The sequence below is a fragment of the Oncorhynchus keta genome, chromosome 9, assembly GCF_023373465.1.
Source record: "Oncorhynchus keta strain PuntledgeMale-10-30-2019 chromosome 9, Oket_V2, whole genome shotgun sequence".
Classification (NCBI taxonomy): Eukaryota; Metazoa; Chordata; class Actinopteri; order Salmoniformes; family Salmonidae; genus Oncorhynchus; species Oncorhynchus keta.
The window spans coordinates 1-21,771 of NC_068429.1; the positions used below are offsets into that span (position 1 = coordinate 1).

The 21,771-nt window shown below is 52.4% G+C and overlaps 1 protein-coding gene and 1 long non-coding RNA gene across 6 annotated transcripts in view; one reads left to right on the plus strand and one right to left on the minus strand.

Annotated features, from left to right (window-relative positions):
* Positions 1-3,022: 3,022 nt before the first annotated feature.
* LOC127931611 (FSD1-like protein) overlaps positions 3,023-21,771 on the minus strand; it is a 63,519-nt gene continuing 44,770 nt past the window's right edge. For 2 of the 4 annotated variants that reach the window (XM_052524752.1, XM_052524749.1), the window contains exons 4-7: positions 19,767-19,868; positions 5,574-5,596; positions 4,423-4,544; positions 3,027-3,251 (exon numbers count right to left, since the gene is read on the minus strand). In XM_052524752.1, coding sequence (XP_052380712.1) covers positions 3,178-3,251; positions 4,423-4,544; positions 5,574-5,596; positions 19,767-19,868 — 321 coding nt within the window. In that variant the 3' untranslated portion in view covers positions 3,027-3,177. Of the gene's footprint in view, positions 3,252-4,422; positions 4,545-5,573; positions 5,597-19,766; positions 19,869-21,771 lie in introns of all 4 variants that reach the window. The other 2 variants (XM_052524751.1, XM_052524750.1) reach the window with 2 other exon arrangements.
* Positions 7,662-18,048, plus strand: LOC127931612 (uncharacterized). 2 transcript variants are annotated; one of them, XR_008141906.1, is made up of 3 exons: positions 7,662-7,673; positions 13,578-13,777; positions 17,202-18,048. It is a non-coding gene; the product is annotated as an uncharacterized LOC127931612 (long non-coding RNA). The 2 variants fall into 2 exon arrangements; XR_008141907.1 differs by lacking the exon at positions 7,662-7,673 and adding an exon at positions 13,068-13,104 and having other exon boundaries at positions 13,649-13,777.

Here is a 21,771-nt window from a genome sequence, read left to right on the forward strand (position 1 = left end):
AAAGCTGCTGCAGGTCCACAACAAATGTGTACAGGCAAGCTGATGTATCAATGCAAACACACACACACAGACAATGGGAAGCTTGAGAAGAAATTTGTCCTCAAGCTGTAGAAGCTACTACACACAAGCAGTTCTCGCCTCTCAAGCTACCAGTAACCCCGTCACTATACAGCCATACATCCATATAGCTACACAACCATACAGCACATTACAACAGTTGTTTATGGAGGGATTGACTAGTATGAGAAAGGACTACTGCCCAGGTTAGTACCCTGAGGAAATGGTTATTTTTCTGGGTTATTTTTAGTCTTTGTTGAGTGGCTAGCTCTGAGCTTGGGGGGGCATATTCATTCAGTGCTAGTTCAGTCAGACTCATATTTAGTGCAGTGCTCAGTGCATCATCTGGGGTCGAGCGCTGGTGCAGAGCCTTTAGGGACCCTGTATGGCACAGTGGGAAGAGGGGGGGGCTGTATGGCACAGCTGGAAGAGGGGAGGGACCCTGGGCACAGCGGGAAGAGGGGGGGGGGCCTGTATGGCACAGCGGGAAGAGGGGGGACCCTGTATGGCACAGCGGGAAGAGGAGGGGGGACCCTGTATGGCACAGCGGGAAGAGGGGGGGCCCTGTATGGCACAGCGGGAAGAGGAGGGGGGACCCTGTATGGCACAGCGGGAAGAGGAGAGGGGGACCCTGTATGGCACAGCGGGAAGAGGAGGGGGGACCCTGGCACAGCGGGAAGAGGAGGGGGACCCTGTATGGCACAGCAGGAAGAGGAGGGGGGACCCTGTATGGCACAGCAGGAAGAGGGGGGCCCTGTATGGCACAGCTGGAAGAGGGGGGACCCTGTATGGCACAGCGGGAAGAGGAGGGGGGACCCTGTATGGCACAGCAGGAAGAGGGGGCCTGTATGGCACAGCTGGAAGAGGGGGGACCCTGTATGGCACAGCTGGAAGAGGGGGGAGGGACCCTGTATGGCACAGCTGGAAGAGGGGGAGGGACCCTGTATGGCACAGCGGGAAGAGGGGGAGGGACCCTGTATGGCACAGCTGGAAGAGGGGGAGGGACCCTGTATGGCACAGCTGGAAGAGGGGAGGGACCCTGTATGGCACAGCGGGAAGAGGGGGGACCCTGTATGGCACAGCTGGAAGAGGGGGAGGGACCCTGTATGGCACAGCTGGAAGAGGGGGAGGGACCCTGTATGGCACAGCTGGAAGAGGGGGAGGGACCCTGTATGGCACAGCGGAAGAGGAGGGGGGACCCTGTATGGCACAGCTGGAAGAGGGGGGCCCTGTATGGCACAGCTGGAAGAGGGGGAGGGACCCTGTATGGCACAGCTGGAAGAGGGGGAGGGACCCTGTATGGCACAGCTGGAAGAGGGGGGAGGGACCCTGTATGGCACAGCGGGAAGAGGGGGGGCCCTGTATGGCACAGCGGGAAGAGGAGGGGGACCCTGTATGGCACAGCGGGAAGAGGAGGGGGGGGACCCTGTATGGCACAGCGGGAAGAGGAGGGGGGGGACCCTGTATGGCACAGCAGGAAGAGGGGGGACCCTGTATGGCACAGCGGGAAGAGGGGGGACCCTGTATGGCACAGCGGGAAGAGGAGGGGGGACCCTGTATGGCACAGCGGGAAGAGGAGGGGGGGACCCTGTATGGCACAGCAGGAAGAGGGGGGACCCTGTATGGCACAGCGGGAAGAGGGGAGGGACCCTGTATGGCACAGCAGGAAGAGGGGGGACCCTGTATGGCACAGCGGGAAGAGGAGGGGGGGGACCCTGTATGGGCACAGCGGGAAGAGGGGGAGGGACCCTGTATGGCACAGCAGGAAGAGGGGGGACCCTGTATGGCACAGCGGGAAGAGGGGGGCCCTGTATGGCACAGCGGAAGAGGAGGGGGACCCTGTATGGCACAGTGGGAAGAGGAGGGGGGACCCTGTATGGCACAGCGGGAAGAGGGGGGACCCTGTATGGCACAGCAGGAAGAGGAGGGGGGACCCTGTATGGCACAGCAGGAAGAGGAGGGGGACCCTGTATGGCACAGCAGGAAGAGGAGGGGGACCCTGTATGGCACAGCAGGAAGAGGAGGGGGACCCTGTATGGCACAGCAGGAAGAGGAGGGGGGGCCCTGTATGGCACAGCAGGAAGAGGAGGGGGGCCCTGTATGGCACAGCAGGAAGAGGGGGAGGGACCCTGTATGGCACAGCGGGAAGAGGAGGGGGGGGACCCTGTATGGCACAGCGGGAAGAGGGGGGGGACCCTGTATGGCACAGCAGGAAGAGGGGGGACCCTGTATGGCACAGCGGGAAGAGGAGGGGGGACCCTGTATGGCACAGCAGGAAGAGGGGGAGGGACCCTGTATGGCACAGCTGGAAGAGGGGGGACCCTGTATGGCACAGCGGGAAGAGGAGGGGGGACCCTATATGGCACAGCAGGAAGAGGAGGGGGACCCTGTATGGCACAGCAGGAAGAGGAGGGGGGACCCTGTATGGCACAGCAGGAAGAGGAGGGGGGACCCTGTATGGCACAGCAGGAAGAGGAGGGGGACCCTGTATGGCACAGCGGGAAGAGGAGGGGGACCCTGTATGCACAGCGGGAAGAGGAGGGGGGGGGACCCTGTATGGCACAGCAGGAAGAGGAGGGGGGGGACCCTGTATGGCACAGCAGGAAGAGGAGGGGGGGACCCTGTATGGCACAGCAGGAAGAGGAGGGGGGACCCTGTATGGCACAGCAGGAAGAGGAGGGGGGGACCCTGTATGGCACAGCAGGAAGAGGAGGGGGACCCTGTATGGCACAGCAGGAAGAGGAGGGGGGGACCCTGTATGGCACAGCAGGAAGAGGAGGGGGGGGGACCCTGTATGGCACAGCAGGAAGAGGAGGGGAGGGACCCTGTATGGCACAGCAGGAAGAGGAGGGGGGGAGGGACCCTGTATGGCACAGCGGGAAGAGGAGGGGGGGGGGGCCCTGTATGGCACAGCAGGAAGAGGGGGGGAGGGACCCTGTATGGCACAGCAGGAAGAGGAGGGGGGAGGGGGGTCATCGTCAGATGATCCTGGATCTGAGCAACACAGAAATCCCTAATATTCCAATCGGAGGGCCAGTCATCATAACCCTATGAAGACGAGGCTTGGTGCTGTCCTAGAATCCTCTAGAACATCTACAAAACAGTCCGGACAGATCTGCTCTACATTCGACCACGAAGAGAAAGTCTCTGGGGAATCGTTGGATGACTGTTGTGGCAGCTGATGCTCTGTTGCTCTGAAAGAAAAATAAATTAGCTGTCTGTCCATTCCTCCCTCTGTCTGTCTGTCTGTCTGAGATCTGTCTGTCTGTCTATTCCTCCCTCTGGCTGACTGAGATCTGTCTGTCTGTCCATTCCTCCCTCTGGCTGACTGAGATCTGTCTGTCTGTCCATTCCTCCCTCTGGCTGACTGAGATCTGTCTGTCTGTCCATTCCTCCCTCTGGCTGACTGAGATCTGTCTGTATTTTCCTCCCTCTGGCTGACTGAGATCTGTCTGTCTGTCTGTCTGTCTGTATTTTCCTCCCTCTGGCTGACTGAGATCTGTCTGTCTGTCTGTCTGTCTGTTTAGTAAATATTTTCTTAACTCTATCTATTGAACTGCATTGTTGGTTAAGGGCTTGTAAGCATTTCATGGTTGTATTCGGCGCATGTGACAACCTGGTCCACTATGTCTCAGGCACCTGAGGACAACCTGGTCCACTATGTCTCAGGCACCTGAGGACAACCTGGTCCACTATGTCTCAGGCACCTGAGGACAACCTGGTCCACTATGTCTCAGGCACCTGAGGACAACCTGGTCCACTATGTCTCAGGCACCTGAGGACAACCTGGTCCACTATGTCTCAGGCACCTGAGGACAACCTGGTCCACTATGTCTCAGGCACCTGAGGACAACCTGGTCCACTATGTCTCAGGCACCTGAGGACAACCTGGTCCACTATGTCTCAGGCACCTGAGGACAACCTGGTCCACTATGTCTCAGGCACCTGAGGACAACCTGGTCCACTATGTCTCAGGCACCTGAGGACAACCTGGTCCACTATGTCTCAGGCACCTGAGGACAACCTGGTCCACTATGTCTCAGGCACCTGAGGAACACCCCAAAGGTTAAAAAAATAAAAATAAATAGGGAATAGGGGTCTGGTCTAAAGTAGTGCACTATATAGGGAATAGGGCTCTGGTCTAAAGTAGTGCACTATATAGGGAATAGGGCTCTGATCTATAGTAGTGCTCTATATAGTGCACTACTTTAGACCAGAGCCCGATTCCCTATGTAGTGCACTACTACATGGGGAGGAAGAAAAAGTGAGTGTTTCGGTGTGACCAAGGGCCCTATTGACAAGGGATCAAACGTAGTGCACCGTATAGGGAACAGGGTGTCATTTGGGATAGTCTCATCAACGTACCAGGCAGGAACTTGAGGTTCTGGAGAAGTTGTCTCTCCTGGGTAAAGTCCACCATCAGATGGTTCATGTTGTCTGTGACCTTGGGCTTCATGGTCAGTCTGAAGGCTGAGGCCATGGTTACCCTGTAGGGAGGAACAAGGCACAGTGAGACTAACACCGCCACAGAGGACAGATGGAAACCCTTGCTGTGACTACAGTGTGTTATTGGCAACGCCTTCTGGCTGCCGATGAGCAACGGCTGTTTTTGATGATTAAATATATTCTGGTCAGCGGCACGGGTACCATCTATCCCTCGTTCTGGTGTGTGGGGTCTTTCAGACCACCCTCCAGCTAACATAGACACACACACACCACATCACTTACCTGGGATCAGTCACAACAAACACACATACGTATGTAACCACACATAACAATGTAAACATGTAACCATGTAAACACGTAACCATGTAAACACGTAACCACACATACCATGTGACCACACAACACTACCATTCAAAGGTTTGGGGTCACCTAGAAATGTTTTTTATTTTATTTTTTTAACTGACATTTTTTTGTCCTTGTTTTTGAAAGAAAACATTTTTTTGTCCATTAAAATAACATCAAATTGATCAGAAATACAGTGTAGACATTGAAAATGACTATTGTAGCTGGAAAAAGCTGATATCTACAGTGCCTTGCGAAAGTATTCGGCCCCCTTGAACTTTGCAACCTTTTGCCACATTTCAGGCTTCAAACAAAAATATATAAAACTGTATTTTTTTGTGAAGAATCAACAACAAGTGGGACACAATCATGAAGTGGAATGACATTTATTGGATATTTCAAACTTTTTTAACAATTCAAAAACTGAAAAATTGGGCGGGCAAAATTTCTGATCAATTTGATGTTATTTAATGGACAAAAAAATGTGCTATTATTTAAGAAATGTATAAAAACAAGGACATTTCTCAGTGACCCCAAACTTTTGAACGGTAGTTCAGGTCAAGTACATGTCACTATCAGTTCACTGACGTCAGACTAGTGATGAAAAGAACACAAACACATCTGCTAAACTATCTATCTATCTATCTCAACCATGCACGAAGCAAGGCTTCTCACTGCAGCCGATAACAGACATGTCCACAGACTAGACAAGGGACGAGTATACCTACCTATCTTTGATCTGCTTGGCAGCCTTGGAAGAAGAAGAGGAGAGGAGCGTATAGGAGAAAGAAGAAGAGTTGGTTAGTACAGACATGCAGGTTGGAGGGCATGCAGCAGGGTTCTGTACACAGACACGCAGGCAGGGCCCTCACACTCAGACACGCAGGCAGGGCCCTCACACTCAGACACGCAGGCAGGGCCCTCACACTCAGACACGCAGGCAGGCAGGGTAGCCTAGTGGTTAGGGCCCTCACACAGACACGCAGGCAGGGCCCTCACACACAGACACGCAGGCAGGGCCCTCACACTCAGACACACAGGCAGGGCCCTCACACTCAGACACGCAGGCAGGGCCCTCACACTCAGACACGCAGGCAGGGCCCTCACACTCAGACACGCAGGCAGGGCCCTCACACACAGACACGCAGGCAGGGCCCTCACACACAGACACGCAGGCAGGGCCCTCACACACAGACACGCAGGCAGGGCCCTCACACTCAGACACGCAGGCAGGGCCCTCACACTCAGACACGCAGGCAGGGCCCTCACACACAGACACACAGGCAGGCAGGGCCCTCACGCTCATACACGCAGGCAGGGCCCTCACACTCAGACACGCAGGCAGGGCCCTCACACAGACACACAGGCAGGCAGGGCCCTCACGCTCATACACGCAGGCAGGGCCCTCACACTCAGACACGCAGGCAGGGCCCTCACACACAGACACACAGGCAGGCAGGGCCCTCACGCTCATACACGCAGGCAGGGCCCTCACACTCAGACACGCAGGCAGGGCCCTCACACACAGACACACAGGCAGGCAGGGCCCTCACGCTCATACACGCAGGCAGGGCCCTCACACTCAGACACGCAGGCAGGGCCCTCACACACAGACACGCAGGCAGGGCCCTCACACTCATACCCAATGGGAAGCTGTGCCCTCACACTCAGACAGGCAGGCAGGGCCCTCACGCTCATACACGCAGGCAGGGCCCTCACACTCAGACACGCAGGCAGGGCCCTCACACTCAGACACGCAGGCAGGGCCCTCACACTCAGACACGCAGGCAGGCAGGGCCCTCACACTCAGACACGCAGGCAGGCAGGGCCCTCACACTCAGACAGGCAGGCAGGGCCCTCACGCTCATACACGCAGGCAGGGCCCTCACACTCAGACACGCAGGCAGGGCCCTCACACTCAGACACGCAGGCAGGGCCCTCACACTCAGACACGCAGGCAGGGCCCTCACACTCAGACAGGCAGGCAGGGCCCTCACACTCATACCCAATGGGAAGCTGAGCCCTCACACTCAGACCCAATGGGAAGCTGAGCCCTCACACTCAGACAGGCAGGCAGGGCCCTCACGCTCATACACGCAGGCAGGGCCCTCACACTCAGACACGCAGGCAGGGCCCTCACACTCAGACACGCAGGCAGGGCCCTCACACTCAGACACGCAGGCAGGCAGGGCCCTCACACTCATACCCAATGGGAAGCTGAGCCCTCACACTCATACCCAATGGGAAGCTGAGTAGAGCATGGTGATCAACATCACACAGAAAAAGCAGCATGACTTAAACATTAGACGAAGTGGAACTGACTGCGTTTTAACTACTTTGCAGAAATTAAATAAACAAGACAATCATAAGACCAGTCAAAAATGTAAAATATTCCCAGTTTATGCTGCAAAACCAACTTTATACAGACTCTTTGAAAAAAAGGTTTTTATTTAACTCTACATCCCATGACGTACAGTGAGATATTGTTGGCAGAATAGATGCAGTTCAACGCTTGATTCATATAATTCCCCAATACACTTCTAGGGTAGCCTAGTGGTTAGAGTGTAGAGGAGGTAGGGTAGTCTAGTGGTTAGAGTGTAGAGGAGGCAGGTAGCCTAGTGGTTAGAGTGTAGAGGAGGCAGGTAGCCTAGTGGTTAGAGTGTAGAGGAGGCAGGTAGCCTAGTGGTTAGAGTGTAGAGGAGGCAGGTAGCCTAGTGGTTAGAGTGTAGAGGAGGTAGGGTAGCCTAGTGGTTAGAGTGTAGAGGAGGCAGGTAGCCTAGTGGTTAGAGTGTAGAGGTGGCAGGTAGCCTAGTGGTTAGAGTGTGGAGGTGGCAGGTAGCCTAGTGGTTAGAGTGGAGGGGTGGCAGGTAGCCTAGTGGTTAGAGTGTAGAGGAGGCAGGTAGCCTAGTGGTTAGAGTGTAGAGGAGGCAGGTAGCCTAGTGGTTAGAGTGTAGAGGTGGCAGGTAGTCTAGTGGTTAGAGTGTAGAGGAGGTAGGTAGTCTAGTGGTTAGAGTGTAGAGGAGGCAGGTAGTCTAGTGGTTAGAGTGTAGAGGAGGTAGGTAGTCTAGTGGTTAGAGTGTAGAGGTGGCAGGTAGTCTAGTGGTTAGAGTGTAGAGGTGGCAGGTAGTCTAGTGGTTAGAGTGTAGAGGAGGCAGGTAGCCTAGTGGTTAGAGTGTAGAGGAGGTAGGTAGCCTAGTGGTTAGAGTGTAGAGGAGGCAGGTAGCCTAGTGGTTAGAGTGTAGAGGTGGCAGGTAGCCTAGTGGTTAGAGTGTAGAGGAGGCAGGTAGTCTAGTGGTTAGAGTGTAGGGGGGCAGGTAGCCTAGTGGTTAGAGTGTAGAGGAGGTAGGGTAGCCTAGTGGTTAGAGTGTAGAGGTGGCAGGTAGCCTAGTGGTTAGAGTGTAGAGGAGGTAGGTAGCCTAGTGGTTAGAGTGTAGAGGAGGCAGGTAGCCTAGTGGTTAGAGTGTAGAGGAGGCAGGTAGCCTAGTGGTTAGAGTGTAGAGGCGGCAGGTAGTCTAGTGGTTAGAGTGTAGAGGAGGTAGGTAGTCTAGTGGTTAGAGTGTAGAGGAGGCAGGTAGTCTAGTGGTTAGAGTGTAGAGGAGGTAGGTAGTCTAGTGGTTAGAGTGTAGAGGTGGCAGAGTAGCCTAGTGGTTAGAGTGTAGAGGTGGCAGGTAGTCTAGTGGTTAGAGTGTAGAGGTGGCAGAGTAGCCTAGTGGTTAGAGTGTAGAGGAGGCAGGTAGCCTAGTGGTTAGAGTGTAGAGGTGGCAGGTAGTCTAGTGGTTAGAGTGTAGAGGTGGCAGAGTAGCCTAGTGGTTAGAGTGTAGAGGAGGCAGGTAGCCTAGTGGTTAGAGTGTAGAGGAGGCAGGTAGCCTAGTGGTTAGAGTGTAGAGGAGGCAGGTAGCCTAGTGGTTAGAGTGTAGAGGAGGCAGGTAGCCTAGTAGTTAGAGTGTAGAGGAGGCAGGTAGCCTAGTGGTTAGAGCATAGAGGTTGCAGGTAGCCTAGTGGTTAGAGTGTAGAGGAGGCAGGTAGCCTAGTGGTTAGAGTGTAGAGGAGGCAGGTAGCCTAGTGGTTAGAGTGTAGAGGAGGCAGGTAGCCTAGTGGTTAGAGTGTAGAGGAGGCAGGTAGCCTAGTAGTTAGAGTGTAGAGGAGGCAGGTAGCCTAGTGGTTAGAGTGTAGAGGAGGCAGGTAGCCTAGTGGTTAGAGTGTAGAGGAGGCAGGTAGCCTAGTAGTTAGAGTGTAGAGGTTGCAGGTAGCCTAGTGGTTAGAGTGTAGAGGTGGCAGGTAGTCTAGTGGTTAGAGTGTAGAGGAGGCAGGGTAGCCTAGTGGTTAGAGTGTAGAGGAGGTAGGTAGCCTAGTGGTTAGAGTGTAGAGGAGGCAGGTAGCCTAGTGGTTAGAGTGTAGAGGAGGCAGGTAGCCTAGTGGTTAGAGTGTAGAGGAGGCAGGTAGCCTAGTGGTTAGAGTGTAGAGGAGGCAGGTAGCCTAGTGGTTAGAGTGTAGAGGAGGCAGGTAGTCTAGTGGTTAGAGTGTAGAGGAGGCAGGTAGCCTAGTGGTTAGAGTGTAGAGGAGGCAGGGTAGCCTAGTGGTTAGAGTGTAGAGGTGGCAGGTAGCCTAGTGGTTAGAGTGTAGAGGAGGCAGGTAGCCTAGTGGTTAGAGTGTAGAGGAGGTAGGTAGCCTAGTGGTTAGAGTGTAGAGGTGGCAGGTAGCCTAGTGGTTAGAGTGTAGAGGAGGCAGGTAGCCTAGTGGTTAGAGTGTAGAGGAGGCAGGTAGCCTAGTGGTTAGAGTGTAGAGGAGGCAGGTAGCCTAGTGGTTAGAGTGTAGAGGAGGCAGGTAGTCTAGTGGTTAGAGTGTAGAGGAGGCAGGTAGTCTAGTGGTTAGAGTGTAGAGGTGGCAGGTATCCTAGTGGTTAGAGTGTAGAGGTGGCAGGTAGCCTAGTGGTTAGAGTGTAGAGGAGGCAGGTAGCCTAGTGGTTAGAGTGTAGAGGAGGCAGGTAGCCTAGTGGTTAGAGTGTAGAGGAGGCAGGTAGTCTAGTGGTTAGAGTGTAGAGGAGGCAGGTAGCCTAGTGGTTAGAGTGTAGAGGTGGCAGGTATCCTAGTGGTTAGAGTGTAGAGGTGGCAGGTAGCCTAGTGGTTAGAGTGTAGAGGAGGCAGGTAGCCTAGTGGTTAGAGTGTAGAGGTGGCAGGTAGCCTAGTGGTTAGAGTGTAGAGGTGGCAGGTAGCGTAGTGGTTAGAGTGTAGAGGAGGCAGGTAGCCTAGTGGTTAGAGTGTAGAGGAGGCAGGTAGTCTAGTGGTTAGAGTGTAGAGGAGGCATGTAGTCTAGTGGTTAGAGTGTAGAGGTGGCAGAGTAGCCTAGTGGTTAGAGTGTAGAGGTGGCAGGTAGTCTAGTGGTTAGAGTGTAGAGGTGGCAGAGTAGCCTAGTGGTTAGAGTGTAGAGGAGGCAGGTAGCCTAGTAGTTAGAGTGTAGAGGTGGCAGGTAGTCTAGTGGTTAGAGTGTAGAGGTGGCAGAGTAGCCTAGTGGTTAGAGTGTAGAGGAGGCAGGTAGCCTAGTGGTTAGAGTGTAGAGGAGGCAGGTAGCCTAGTGGTTAGAGTGTAGAGGAGGCAGGTAGTCTAGTGGTTAGAGTGTAGAGGAGGCAGGTAGCCTAGTGGTTAGAGTGTAGAGGTGGCAGGTATCCTAGTGGTTAGAGTGTAGAGGTGGCAGGTAGCCTAGTGGTTAGAGTGTAGAGGAGGCAGGTAGCCTAGTGGTTAGAGTGTAGAGGAGGCAGGTAGCCTAGTGGTTAGAGTGTAGAGGAGGCAGGTAGTCTAGTGGTTAGAGTGTAGAGGAGGCAGGTAGCCTAGTGGTTAGAGTGTAGAGGTGGCAGGTATCCTAGTGGTTAGAGTGTAGATGTGGCAGGTAGCCTAGTGGTTAGAGTGTAGAGGAGGCAGGTAGCCTAGTGGTTAGAGTGTAGAGGTGGCAGGTAGCCTAGTGGTTAGAGTGTAGAGGTGGCAGGTAGCCTAGTGGTTAGAGTGTAGAGGTGGCAGGTAGTCTAGTGGTTAGAGTGTAGAGGAGGCAGGTAGCCTAGTGGTTAGAGTGTAGAGGAGGCAGGTAGCCTAGTGGTTAGAGTGTAGAGGAGGCAGGTAGCCTAGTAGTTAGAGTGTAGAGGTGGCAGGTAGCCTAGTGGTTAGAGTGTAGAGGTGGCAGGTAGCGTAGTGGTTAGAGTGTAGAGGAGGCATGTAGTCTAGTGGTTAGAGTGTAGAGGTGGCAGAGTAGCCTAGTGGTTAGAGTGTAGAGGTGGCAGGTAGTCTAGTGGTTAGAGTGTAGAGGTGGCAGAGTAGCCTAGTGGTTAGAGTGTAGAGGAGGCAGGTAGTCTAGTGGTTAGAGTGTAGAGGAGGCAGGTAGCCTAGTGGTTAGAGTGTAGAGGAGGTAGGTAGCCTAGTGGTTAGAGTGTAGAGGAGGCAGGTAGCCTAGTGGTTAGAGTGTAGAGGTGGCAGGTAGTCTAGTGGTTAGAGTGTAGAGGAGGTAGGTAGCCTAGTGGTTAGAGTGTAGAGGAGGCAGGTAGCCTAGTGGTTAGAGTGTAGAGGTGGCAGGTAGTCTAGTGGTTAGAGTGTAGAGGAGGCAGGGTAGCCTAGTGGTTAGAGTGTAGAGGAGGTAGGTAGCCTAGTGGTTAGAGTGTAGAGGAGGCAGGTAGCCTAGTGGTTAGAGTGTAGAGGAGGCAGGTAGTCTAGTGGTTAGAGTGTAGAGGAGGCATGTAGTCTAGTGGTTAGAGTGTAGAGGTGGCAGAGTAGCCTAGTGGTTAGAGTGTAGAGGTGGCAGGTAGTCTAGTGGTTAGAGTGTAGAGGTGGCAGAGTAGCCTAGTGGTTAGAGTGTAGAGGAGGCAGGTAGCCTAGTGGTTAGAGTGTAGAGGTGGCAGGTAGTCTAGTGGTTAGAGTGTAGAGGAGGCAGGGTAGCCTAGTGGTTAGAGTGTAGAGGAGGTAGGTAGCCTAGTGGTTAGAGTGTAGAGGAGGCAGGTAGCCTAGTGGTTAGAGTGTAGAGGAGGCAGGTAGCCTAGTGGTTAGAGTGTAGAGGAGGCAGGTAGCCTAGTGGTTAGAGTGTAGAGGAGGCAGGTAGCCTAGTGGTTAGAGTGTAGAGGAGGCAGGTAGCCTAGTGGTTAGAGTGTAGAGGAGGCAGGTAGCCTAGTAGTTAGAGTGTAGAGGAGGCAGGTAGCCTAGTGGTTAGAGCATAGAGGTTGCAGGTAGCCTAGTGGTTAGAGTGTAGAGGAGGCAGGTAGCCTAGTGGTTAGAGTGTAGAGGAGGCAGGTAGCCTAGTGGTTAGAGTGTAGAGGAGGCAGGTAGCCTAGTGGTTAGAGTGTAGAGGAGGCAGGTAGCCTAGTGGTTAGAGTGTAGAGGTTGCAGGTAGCCTAGTGGTTAGAGTGTAGAGGAGGCAGGTAGCCTAGTAGTTAGAGTGTAGAGGAGGCAGGTAGCCTAGTGGTTAGAGTGTAGAGGAGGCAGGTAGCCTAGTGGTTAGAGTGTAGAGGAGGCAGGTAGCCTAGTGGTTAGAGTGTAGAGGAGGCAGGTAAACTAGTGGTTAGAGTGTAGAGGAGGCAGGTAGCCTAGTGGTTAGAGTGTAGAGGAGGCAGGTAGCCTAGTAGTTAGAGTGTAGAGGAGGCAGGTAGCCTAGTGGTTAGAGCATAGAGGTTGCAGGTAGCCTAGTGGTTAGAGTGTAGAGGAGGCAGGTAGCCTAGTGGTTAGAGTGTAGAGGAGGCAGGTAGCCTAGTGGTTAGAGTGTAGAGGAGGCAGGTAGCCTAGTGGTTAGAGTGTAGAGGAGGCAGGTAGCCTAGTAGTTAGAGTGTAGAGGAGGCAGGTAGCCTAGTGGTTAGAGTGTAGAGGAGGCAGGTAGCCTAGTGGTTAGAGTGTAGAGGAGGCAGGTAGCCTAGTGGTTAGAGTGTAGAGGTGGCAGGTAGCCTAGTGGTTAGAGTGTAGAGGAGGCAGGTAGCCTAGTGGTTAGAGTGTAGAGGAGGCAGGTAGCCTAGTGGTTAGAGTGTAGAGGAGGTAGGTAGCCTAGTAGTTAGAGTGTAGAGGAGGCAGGTAGCCTAGTGGTTAGAGTGTAGAGGAGGCAGGTAGCCTAGTGGTTAGAGTGTAGAGGAGGCAGGTAGCCTAGTAGTTAGAGTGTAGAGGTTGCAGGTAGCCTAGTGGTTAGAGTGTAGAGGAGGCAGGTAGCCTAGTGGTTAGAGTGTAGAGGAGGCAGGTAGCCTAGTGGTTAGAGTGTAGAGGAGAGGCAGGTAGCCTAGTGGTTAGAGTGTAGAGGTGGCAGGTAGCCTAGTGGTTAGAGTGTAGAGGAGGCAGGTAGCCTAGTGGTTAGAGTGTAGAGGAGGCAGGTAGCCTAGTGGTTAGAGTGTAGAGGAGGCAGGTAGCCTAGTGGTTAGAGTGTAGAGGAGGCAGGTAGCCTAGTGGTTAGAGTGTAGAGGAGGCAGGTAGCCTAGTGGTTAGAGTGTAGAGGAGGCAGGTAGCCTAGTAGTTAGAGTGTAGAGGTTGCAGGTAGCCTAGTGGTTAGAGTGTAGAGGAGGCAGGTAGCCTAGTGGTTAGAGTGTAGAGGAGGCAGGTAGCCTAGTGGTTAGAGTGTAGAGGAGGCAGGTAGCCTAGTGGTTAGAGTGTAGAGGAGGCAGGTAGCCTAGTGGTTAGAGTGTAGAGGAGGCAGGTAGCCTAGTAGTTAGAGTGTAGAGGAGGCAGGTAGCCTAGTGGTTAGAGCATAGAGGTTGCAGGTAGCCTAGTGGTTAGAGTGTAGAGGTGGCAGGTAGCCTAGTGGTTAGAGTGTAGAGGAGGCAGGTAGCCTAGTGGTTAGAGTGTAGAGGAGGCAGGTAGCCTAGTGGTTAGAGTGTAGAGGAGGCAGGTAGCCTAGTGGTTAGAGTGTAGAGGTGGCAGGGTAGCCTAGTGGTTAGAGTGTAGAGGTGGCAGGTAGCCTAGTGGTTAGAGTGTAGAGGTGGCAGGTAGCCTAGTGGTTAGAGTGTAGAGGTGGCAGGTAGCCTAGTGGTTAGAGTGTAGAGGAGGCAGGTAGCCTAGTGGTTAGAGTGTAGAGGAGGCAGGTAGCCTAGTGGTTAGAGTGTAGAGGTGGCAGGTAGTCTAGTGGTTAGAGTGTAGAGGAGGTAGGTAGCCTAGTGGTTAGAGTGTAGAGGAGGCAGGTAGTCTAGTGGTTAGAGTGTAGAGGAGGCAGGTAGCCTAGTGGTTAGAGTGTAGAGGAGGCAGGTAGCCTAGTGGTTAGAGTGTAGAGGAGGCAGGTAGCCTAGTGGTTAGAGTGTAGAGGTGGCAGGTAGTCTAGTGGTTAGAGTGTAGAGGAGGCAGGTAGCCTAGTGGTTAGAGGGAGGCAGGTAGCCTAGTGGTTAGAGTGTAGAGGTGGCAGGTAGTCTAGTGGTTAGAGTGTAGAGGAGGCAGGGTAGCCTAGTGGTTAGAGTGTAGAGGAGGCAGGTAGCCTAGTGGTTAGAGTGTAGAGGAGGCAGGTAGCCTAGTGGTTAGAGTGTAGAGGAGGCAGGTAGTCTAGTGGTTAGAGTGTAGAGGAGGCATGTAGTCTAGTGGTTAGAGTGTAGAGGTGGCAGGTAGCCTAGTGGTTAGAGTGTAGAGGTGGCAGGTAGTCTAGTGGTTAGAGTGTAGAGGTGGCAGAGTAGCCTAGTGGTTAGAGTGTAGAGGAGGCAGGTAGCCTAGTGGTTAGAGTGTAGAGGTGGCAGGTAGTCTAGTGGTTAGAGTGTAGAGGAGGCAGGGTAGCCTAGTGGTTAGAGTGTAGAGGAGGTAGGTAGCCTAGTGGTTAGAGTGTAGAGGAGGCAGGTAGCCTAGTGGTTAGAGTGTAGAGGAGGCAGGTAGCCTAGTGGTTAGAGTGTAGAGGAGGCAGGTAGCCTAGTGGTTAGAGTGTAGAGGAGGCAGGTAGCCTAGTGGTTAGAGTGTAGAGGAGGCAGGTAGCCTAGTGGTTAGAGTGTAGAGGAGGCAGGTAGCCTAGTAGTTAGAGTGTAGAGGAGGCAGGTAGCCTAGTGGTTAGAGCATAGAGGTTGCAGGTAGCCTAGTGGTTAGAGTGTAGAGGAGGCAGGTAGCCTAGTGGTTAGAGTGTAGAGGAGGCAGGTAGCCTAGTGGTTAGAGTGTAGAGGAGGCAGGTAGCCTAGTGGTTAGAGTGTAGAGGAGGCAGGTAGCCTAGTGGTTAGAGTGTAGAGGAGGCAGGTAGCCTAGTGGTTAGAGTGTAGAGGAGGCAGGTAGCCTAGTAGTTAGAGTGTAGAGGAGGCAGGTAGCCTAGTAGTTAGAGTGTAGAGGTTGCAGGTAGCCTAGTGGTTAGAGTGTAGAGGTGGCAGGTAGTCTAGTGGTTAGAGTGTAGAGGAGGCAGGTAGCCTAGTGGTTAGAGTGTAGAGGAGGCAGGTAGCCTAGTGGTTAGAGTGTAGAGGAGGCAGGTAGCCTAGTGGTTAGAGTGTAGAGGAGGCAGGTAGCCTAGTGGTTAGAGTGTAGAGGAGGCAGGTAGCCTAGTGGTTAGAGTGTAGAGGAGGCAGGTAAACCTAGTGGTTAGAGTGCAGAGGAGGCAGGTAGCCTAGTGGTTAGAGTGTAGAGGAGGCAGGTAGCCTAGTAGTTAGAGTGTAGGGGAGGCAGGTAGCCTAGTGGTTAGAGCATAGAGGTTGCAGGTAGCCTAGTGGTTAGAGTGTAGAGGAGGCAGGTAGCCTAGTGGTTAGAGTGTAGAGGAGGCAGGTAGCCTAGTGGTTAGAGTGTAGAGGTGGCAGGTAGCCTAGTGGTTAGAGTGTAGAGGAGGCAGGTAGCCTAGTGGTTAGAGTGTAGAGGAGGCAGGTAGCCTAGTGGTTAGAGTGTAGAGGAGGCAGGTAGCCTAGTGGTTAGAGTGTAGAGGAGGCAGGTAGCCTAGTGGTTAGAGTGTAGAGGAGGCAGGTAGCCTAGTGGTTAGAGTGTAGAGGTTGGCAGGTAGCCTAGTGGTTAGAGTGTAGAGGAGGCAGGTAGCCTAGTGGTTAGAGTGTAGAGGAGGCAGGTAGCCTAGTGGTTAGAGTGTAGAGGAGGCAGGTAGCCTAGTGGTTAGAGTGTAGAGGTGGCAGGTAGCCTAGTGGTTAGAGTGTAGAGGAGGCAGGTAGCCTAGTGGTTAGAGTGTAGAGGTGGCAGGTAGCCTAGTGGTTAGAGTGTAGAGGAGGCAGGTAGCCTAGTGGTTAGAGTGTAGAGGAGGCAGGTAGCCTAGTGGTTAGAGTGTAGAGGAGGCAGGTAGCCTAGTGGTTAGAGTGTAGAGGAGGCAGGTAGCCTAGTGGTTAGAGTGTAGAGGAGGCAGGTAGCATAGTGGTTAGAGTGTAGAGGTGGCAGGTAGCCTAGTGGTTAGAGTGTAGAGGAGGCAGGTAGCCTAGTGGTTAGAGTGTAGAGGAGGCAGGTAGCCTAGTGGTTAGAGTGTAGAGGAGGCAGGTAGCCTAGTGGTTAGAGTGTAGAGGAGGCAGGTAGCCTAGTGGTTAGAGTGTAGAGGAGGCAGGTAGCCTAGTGGTTAGAGTGTAGAGGAGGCAGGTAGCCTAGTGGTTAGAGTGTAGAGGTGGCAGGTAGCCTAGTGGTTAGAGTGTAGAGGAGGCAGGTAGCCTAGTGGTTAGAGTGTAGAGGAGGCAGGTAGCATAGTGGTTAGAGTGTAGAGGAGGCAGGTAGCCTAGTGGTTAGAGTGTAGAGGAGGCAGGTAGCCTAGTGGTTAGAGTGTAGAGGAGGCAGGTAGCCTAGTGGTTAGAGTGTAGAGGAGGCAGGTAGCCTAGTGGTTAGAGTGTAGAGGAGGCAGGTAGCCTAGTGGTTAGAGTGTAGAGGAGGCAGGTAGCCTAGTGGTTAGAGTGTAGAGGAGGCAGGTAGCCTAGTAGTTAGAGTGTAGAGGTTGCAGGTAGCCTAGTGGTTAGAGTGTAGAGGAGGCAGGTAGCGTAGTGGTTAGAGTGTAGAGGAGGCAGGTAGCCTAGTGGTTAGAGTGTAGAGGAGGCGGGTAGCCTAGTGGTTAGAGTGTAGAGGAGGCAGGTAGCCTAGTGGTTAGAGTGTAGAGGAGGCAGGTAGCCTAGTAGTTAGAGTGTAGAGGAGGCAGGTAGCCTAGTGGTTAGAGTGTAGAGGTTGCAGGTAGCCTAGTGGTTAGAGTGTAGAGGTGGCAGGTAGCCTAGTGGTTAGAGTGTAGAGGAGGCAGGTAGCCTAGTGGTTAGAGTGTAGAGGAGGCAGGTAGCCTAGTGGTTAGAGTGTAGAGGAGGCAGGTAGCCTAGTGGTTAGAGTGTAGAGGAGGCAGGTAGCCTAGTGGTTAGAGTGTAGAGGAGGCAGGTAGCCTAGTGGTTAGAGTGTAGAGGAGGCAGGTAGCCTAGTGGTTAGAGTGTAGAGGAGGCAGGTAGCCTAGTGGTTAGAGTGTAGAGGTGGCAGGGTAGCCTAGTGGTTAGAGTGTAGAGGAGGCAGGTAGCCTAGTGGTTAGAGTGTAGAGGTGGCAGGTAGCCTAGTGGTTAGAGTGTAGAGGTGGCAGGTAGCCTAGTGGTTAGAGTGTAGAGGAGGCAGGTAGCCTAGTGGTTAGAGTGTAGAGGCGGCAGGTAGCCTAGTGGTTAGAGTGTAGAGGAGGCAGGTAGTCTAGTGGTTAGAGTGTAGAGGAGGCAGGTAGCCTAGTGGTTAGAGTGTAGAGGTGGCAGGTAGCCTAGTGGTTAGAGTGTAGAGGTGGCAGGTAGCCTAGTGGTTAGAGTGTAGAGGTGGCAGGTAGCCTAGTGGTTAGAGTGTAGAGGAGGCAGGGTAGCCTAGTGGTTAGAGTGTAGAGGAGGCAGGTAGCCTAGTGGTTAGAGTGTAGAGGAGGCAGGTAGCCTAGTGGTTAGAGTGTAGAGGAGGCAGGTAGCCTAGTGGTTAGAGTGTAGAGGTGGCAGGTAGCCTAGTGGTTAGAGTGTAGAGGTGGCAGGTAGCCTAGTGGTTAGAGTGTAGAGGAGGCAGGTAGCCTAGTGGTTAGAGTGTAGAGGTGGCAGGTAGCCTAGTGGTTAGAGTGTAGAGGAGGCAGGTAGCCTAGTGGTTAGAGTGTAGAGGTGGCAGGTAGCCTAGTGGTTAGAGTGTAGAGGTGGCAGGGTAGCCTAGTGGTTAGAGTGTAGAGGAGGCAGGTAGCCTAGTGGTTAGAGTGTAGAGGAGGCAGGTAGCCTAGTGGTTAGAGTGTAGAGGTGGCAGGTAGCCTAGTGGTTAGAGTGTAGAGGAGGCAGGTAGCCTAGTGGTTAGAGTGTAGAGGTGGCAGGTAGCCTAGTGGTTAGAGTGTAGAGGAGGCAGGTAGCCTAGTGGTTCGAGTGTAGAGGTGGCAGGTAGCCTAGTGGTTAGAGTGTAGAGGTGGCAGGTAGCCTAGTGGTTAGAGTGTAGAGGTGGCAGGTAGCCTAGTGGTTAGAGTGTAGAGGTGGCAGGAAGCCTAGTGGTTAGAGTGTAGAGGTGGCAGGAAGCCTAGTGGTTAGAGTGTAGAGGTGGCAGGTAGCCTAGTGGTTAGAGTGTAGAGGAGGCAGGTAGCCTAGTGGTTAGAGTGTAGAGGAGGCAGGTAGCCTAGTGGTTAGAGTGTAGAGGAGGCAGGTAGCCTAGTGGTTAGAGTGTAGAGGTGGCAGGTAGCCTAGTGGTTAGAGTGTAGAGGAGGCAGGTAGCCTAGTGGTTAGAGTGTAGAGGAGGCAGGTAGCCTAGTGGTTAGAGTGTAGAGGAGGCAGGTAGCCTAGTGGTTAGAGTGTAGAGGAGGTAGGTAGCCTAGTGGTTAGAGTGTAGAGGTGGCAGGTAGCCTAGTGGTTAGAGTGTAGAGGTGGCAGGAAGCCTAGTGGTTAGAGTGTAGAGGTGGCAGGTAGCCTAGTGGTTAGAGTGTAGAGGAGGCAGGTAGCCTAGTGGTTAGAGTGTAGAGGAGGCAGGTAGCCTAGTGGTTAGAGTGTAGAGGAGGCAGGTAGCCTAGTGGTTAGAGTGTAGAGGTGGCAGGTAGCCTAGTGGTTAGAGTGTAGAGGTGGCAGGTAGCCTAGTGGTTAGAGTGTAGAGGAGGCAGGTAGCCTAGTGGTTAGAGTGTAGAGGGGGCAGGTAGCCTAGTGGTTAGAGTGTAGAGGAGGCAGGTAGCCTAGTGGTTAGAGTGTAGAGGAGGCAGGTAGCCTAGTGGTTAGAGTGTAGAGGAGGCAGGTAGCCTAGTGGTGGTTAGAGTGTAGAGGAGGCAGGTAGCCTAGTGGTTAGAGTGTAGAGGAGGCAGGTAGCCTAGTGGTTAGAGTGTAGAGGTGGCAGGGAACCTAGTGGTTAGAGTGTAGAGGTGGCAGGTAGCCTAGTGGTTAGAGTGTTGGACTAGTAACCGGAAGGTTGCAAGTTTAAACCCCGAGCTGACAAGGTACAAATCTGTCGTTCTGCCCCTGAACAGGCAGTTAACCCACTGTTCCTAGACCAGTTAACCCACTGTTCCTAGACCAGTTAACCCACTGTTCCTAGGCCGTCAATGAAAATAAGAATTTGTTCTTAACTGACTTGCCTGGTTAAATAAAGGTAAAATAACCAGGAGTAACTGACACCTGCGTTGGAGCGCAGTTAAATAAAGGTGTATAACCTTTATATACAGATTTTAATAAGACTGTCAGTTGCCACTTTAAGATTCTGAAAATATTATATAGGAAATTGAGAAGTTTGTTAGTTTAATTAAGAGAACCATTCTACATGGGTCACCTTTAAAAGTATATTTTAAGCTTGTTAAAACAAAAACGTTGTCATTCATTTCCATTAATTTAATCACATTGTATTTGGAAACAAATCCAAAACAGTCATATAAACTTTCACTTTAGAACGAGGACTACAATCTACCAAATTTAGCTGGATGAGGCCAACATTTTCTTGACTCATTTTCCCCAGCAGCATTCAACGTTGACCTTTACCTACTTCCTGGTTTCCCTTGTCAGCTGATCACATTCAAATAATCTTCTTGTCTAGAAGCCTAGAAAGCCAATGAGCTGTCGTTTCACACCACATCCTGTATCCTGTATGATGTCACAGACCAGCAGCCTCTACCTTAGTGAACTCGTCCTCGTCTTGAACATCCAGAGCATTGTTGGCGAACTCCAGGAGCTCCTCGGCACTCTCCAAGGCGTCGCTGCTCTGGGTCAGTTGATTCTATGCAACACAGGGGAAACCAAGAGGGAACTAATGAGCTGGTACAGCACATTCAGTTCGCAGGTTTGTTTCTGTTCAAAGGCCAAATGCAGCTGTTTTTATATCAATATCAAATCCTTTCTGGGTAACAATTAAGTACATTACTGTATGTAATAGATTTCCAAATTAATTAATACAATTCAGTTCCAAACTAATTTTTTCAGCAAAAAAAGTATTTCTCATGCAAAAAGGATTTTGCCAGGACTGTCTGGGAATTGCCGAGGGGCGAGTGGAAAACTGAACATCTAATTTGATTGGTCACATGCATAAATTTAGCAGATGTAGCGAAATGCTTGTGTTCCTAAGTCCAACAGTAAAGTAGTAAACAAACAATACACACAGATCTAAAAGTAAAATAATGGAATTTAGAAATATATAAATATTAGATTGAGCCATGTCGGAGTGACATAGACTAAAATACAGTAGAATAGAATACAGGATATACATATGAGATGATTAAAGCAGTATGTAAACATTATTAAAGTGACCAGTGATTCCATGTCTATGTATATTGGGCAGCAGTCTCTAAGGTGCAGGGTTACGTAACCGTAGCCGGAGAGTGGTGGCTGTTTAACAGTCTGACGGCCTTGAGATAGAAGCTGTTTTTCAGTCTCTCGGTCCCTGCTTTGATCCACCTGTACTGACCTCGCCTTCTGGATGATAGCGGGGTGAACAGGCAGTGGCTCGGGTGGTTGTTGTCCTTGATGATCTTTATGGCCTTCCTGTGACATCGGGTGCTGTAGGTGTCCTGGAGGGCAGGTAGTTTGCCCCCGGTGATGCGTTGTGCAGACCACACCACCCTCTAGAGAGCCTTGCGGTTGAGGGCGGTGCAGTGGCCGTACCAGGTGGTGCAGTTGCTGTACCAGGTGGTGCAGTGGCCGTACCAGGTGGTGCAGTTGCTGTACCAGGTGGTGCAGTGGCTGTACCAGGTGGTGCAGTTGCTGTACCATGATACAGCTCAACAAGATGCTCTCAATTGTGCATCTGTAAACATTTGTGAGGGTTTTAGGGGCCAAGTAAAATTTCTTCAGCCTCCTGAGGTTGAAGAGGCGCTGCTACACCTTCTTCACCACCCTGTCTGTGTGGGTGGACCATTTCAGTTTGTCAGTGATGTGTACGCAGAGGAACTTTACACCTTCTCCACTGCGGTCCCGTCGATGTGGATAGGGGGGTGCTCCCTCTGCTGTTACCTGAAGTCCACAATCAGCTCCTTTTGTTTTGTTGACGTTGAGGGAGAGGTTGTTTTCCTGGCACCACTCTCCCAGGGCCCTCAACTAGCTGTTATTGGCAGAGAGGTTTGCTCTTGGTGTATTAACCAATTTAACACATGGTGATGTCACCAAGGGAAGCTGAAACTCCCCCCCATATAAACCTGCTGATTAGAAGGTCCTGAAACTCCCCCCCATATAAACCTGAAACTCCCACCCATATAAACCTGAAACTCCCCCCCATATAAACCTGAAACTCCCACCCATATAAACCTGAAACTCCCACCCATATAAACCTGAAACTCCCCCCCATATAAACCTGAAACTCCCCCATATAAACCTGAAACTCCCACCCATATAAACCTGAAACTCCCCCCATATAAACCTGAAACTCCCCCATATAAACCTGAAACTCCCCCCATATAAACCTGAAACTCCCACCCATATAAACCTGAAACTCCCACCCATATAAACCTGAAACTCCCCCCATATAAACCTGAAACTCCCACCCATATAAACCTGAAACTCCCCCCCATATAAACCTGAAACTCCCCCCCATATAAACCTGAAACTCCCACCCATATAAACCTGAAACTCCCCCCCATATAAACCTGAAACTCCCCCCCATATAAACCTGAAACTCCCCCCCATATAAA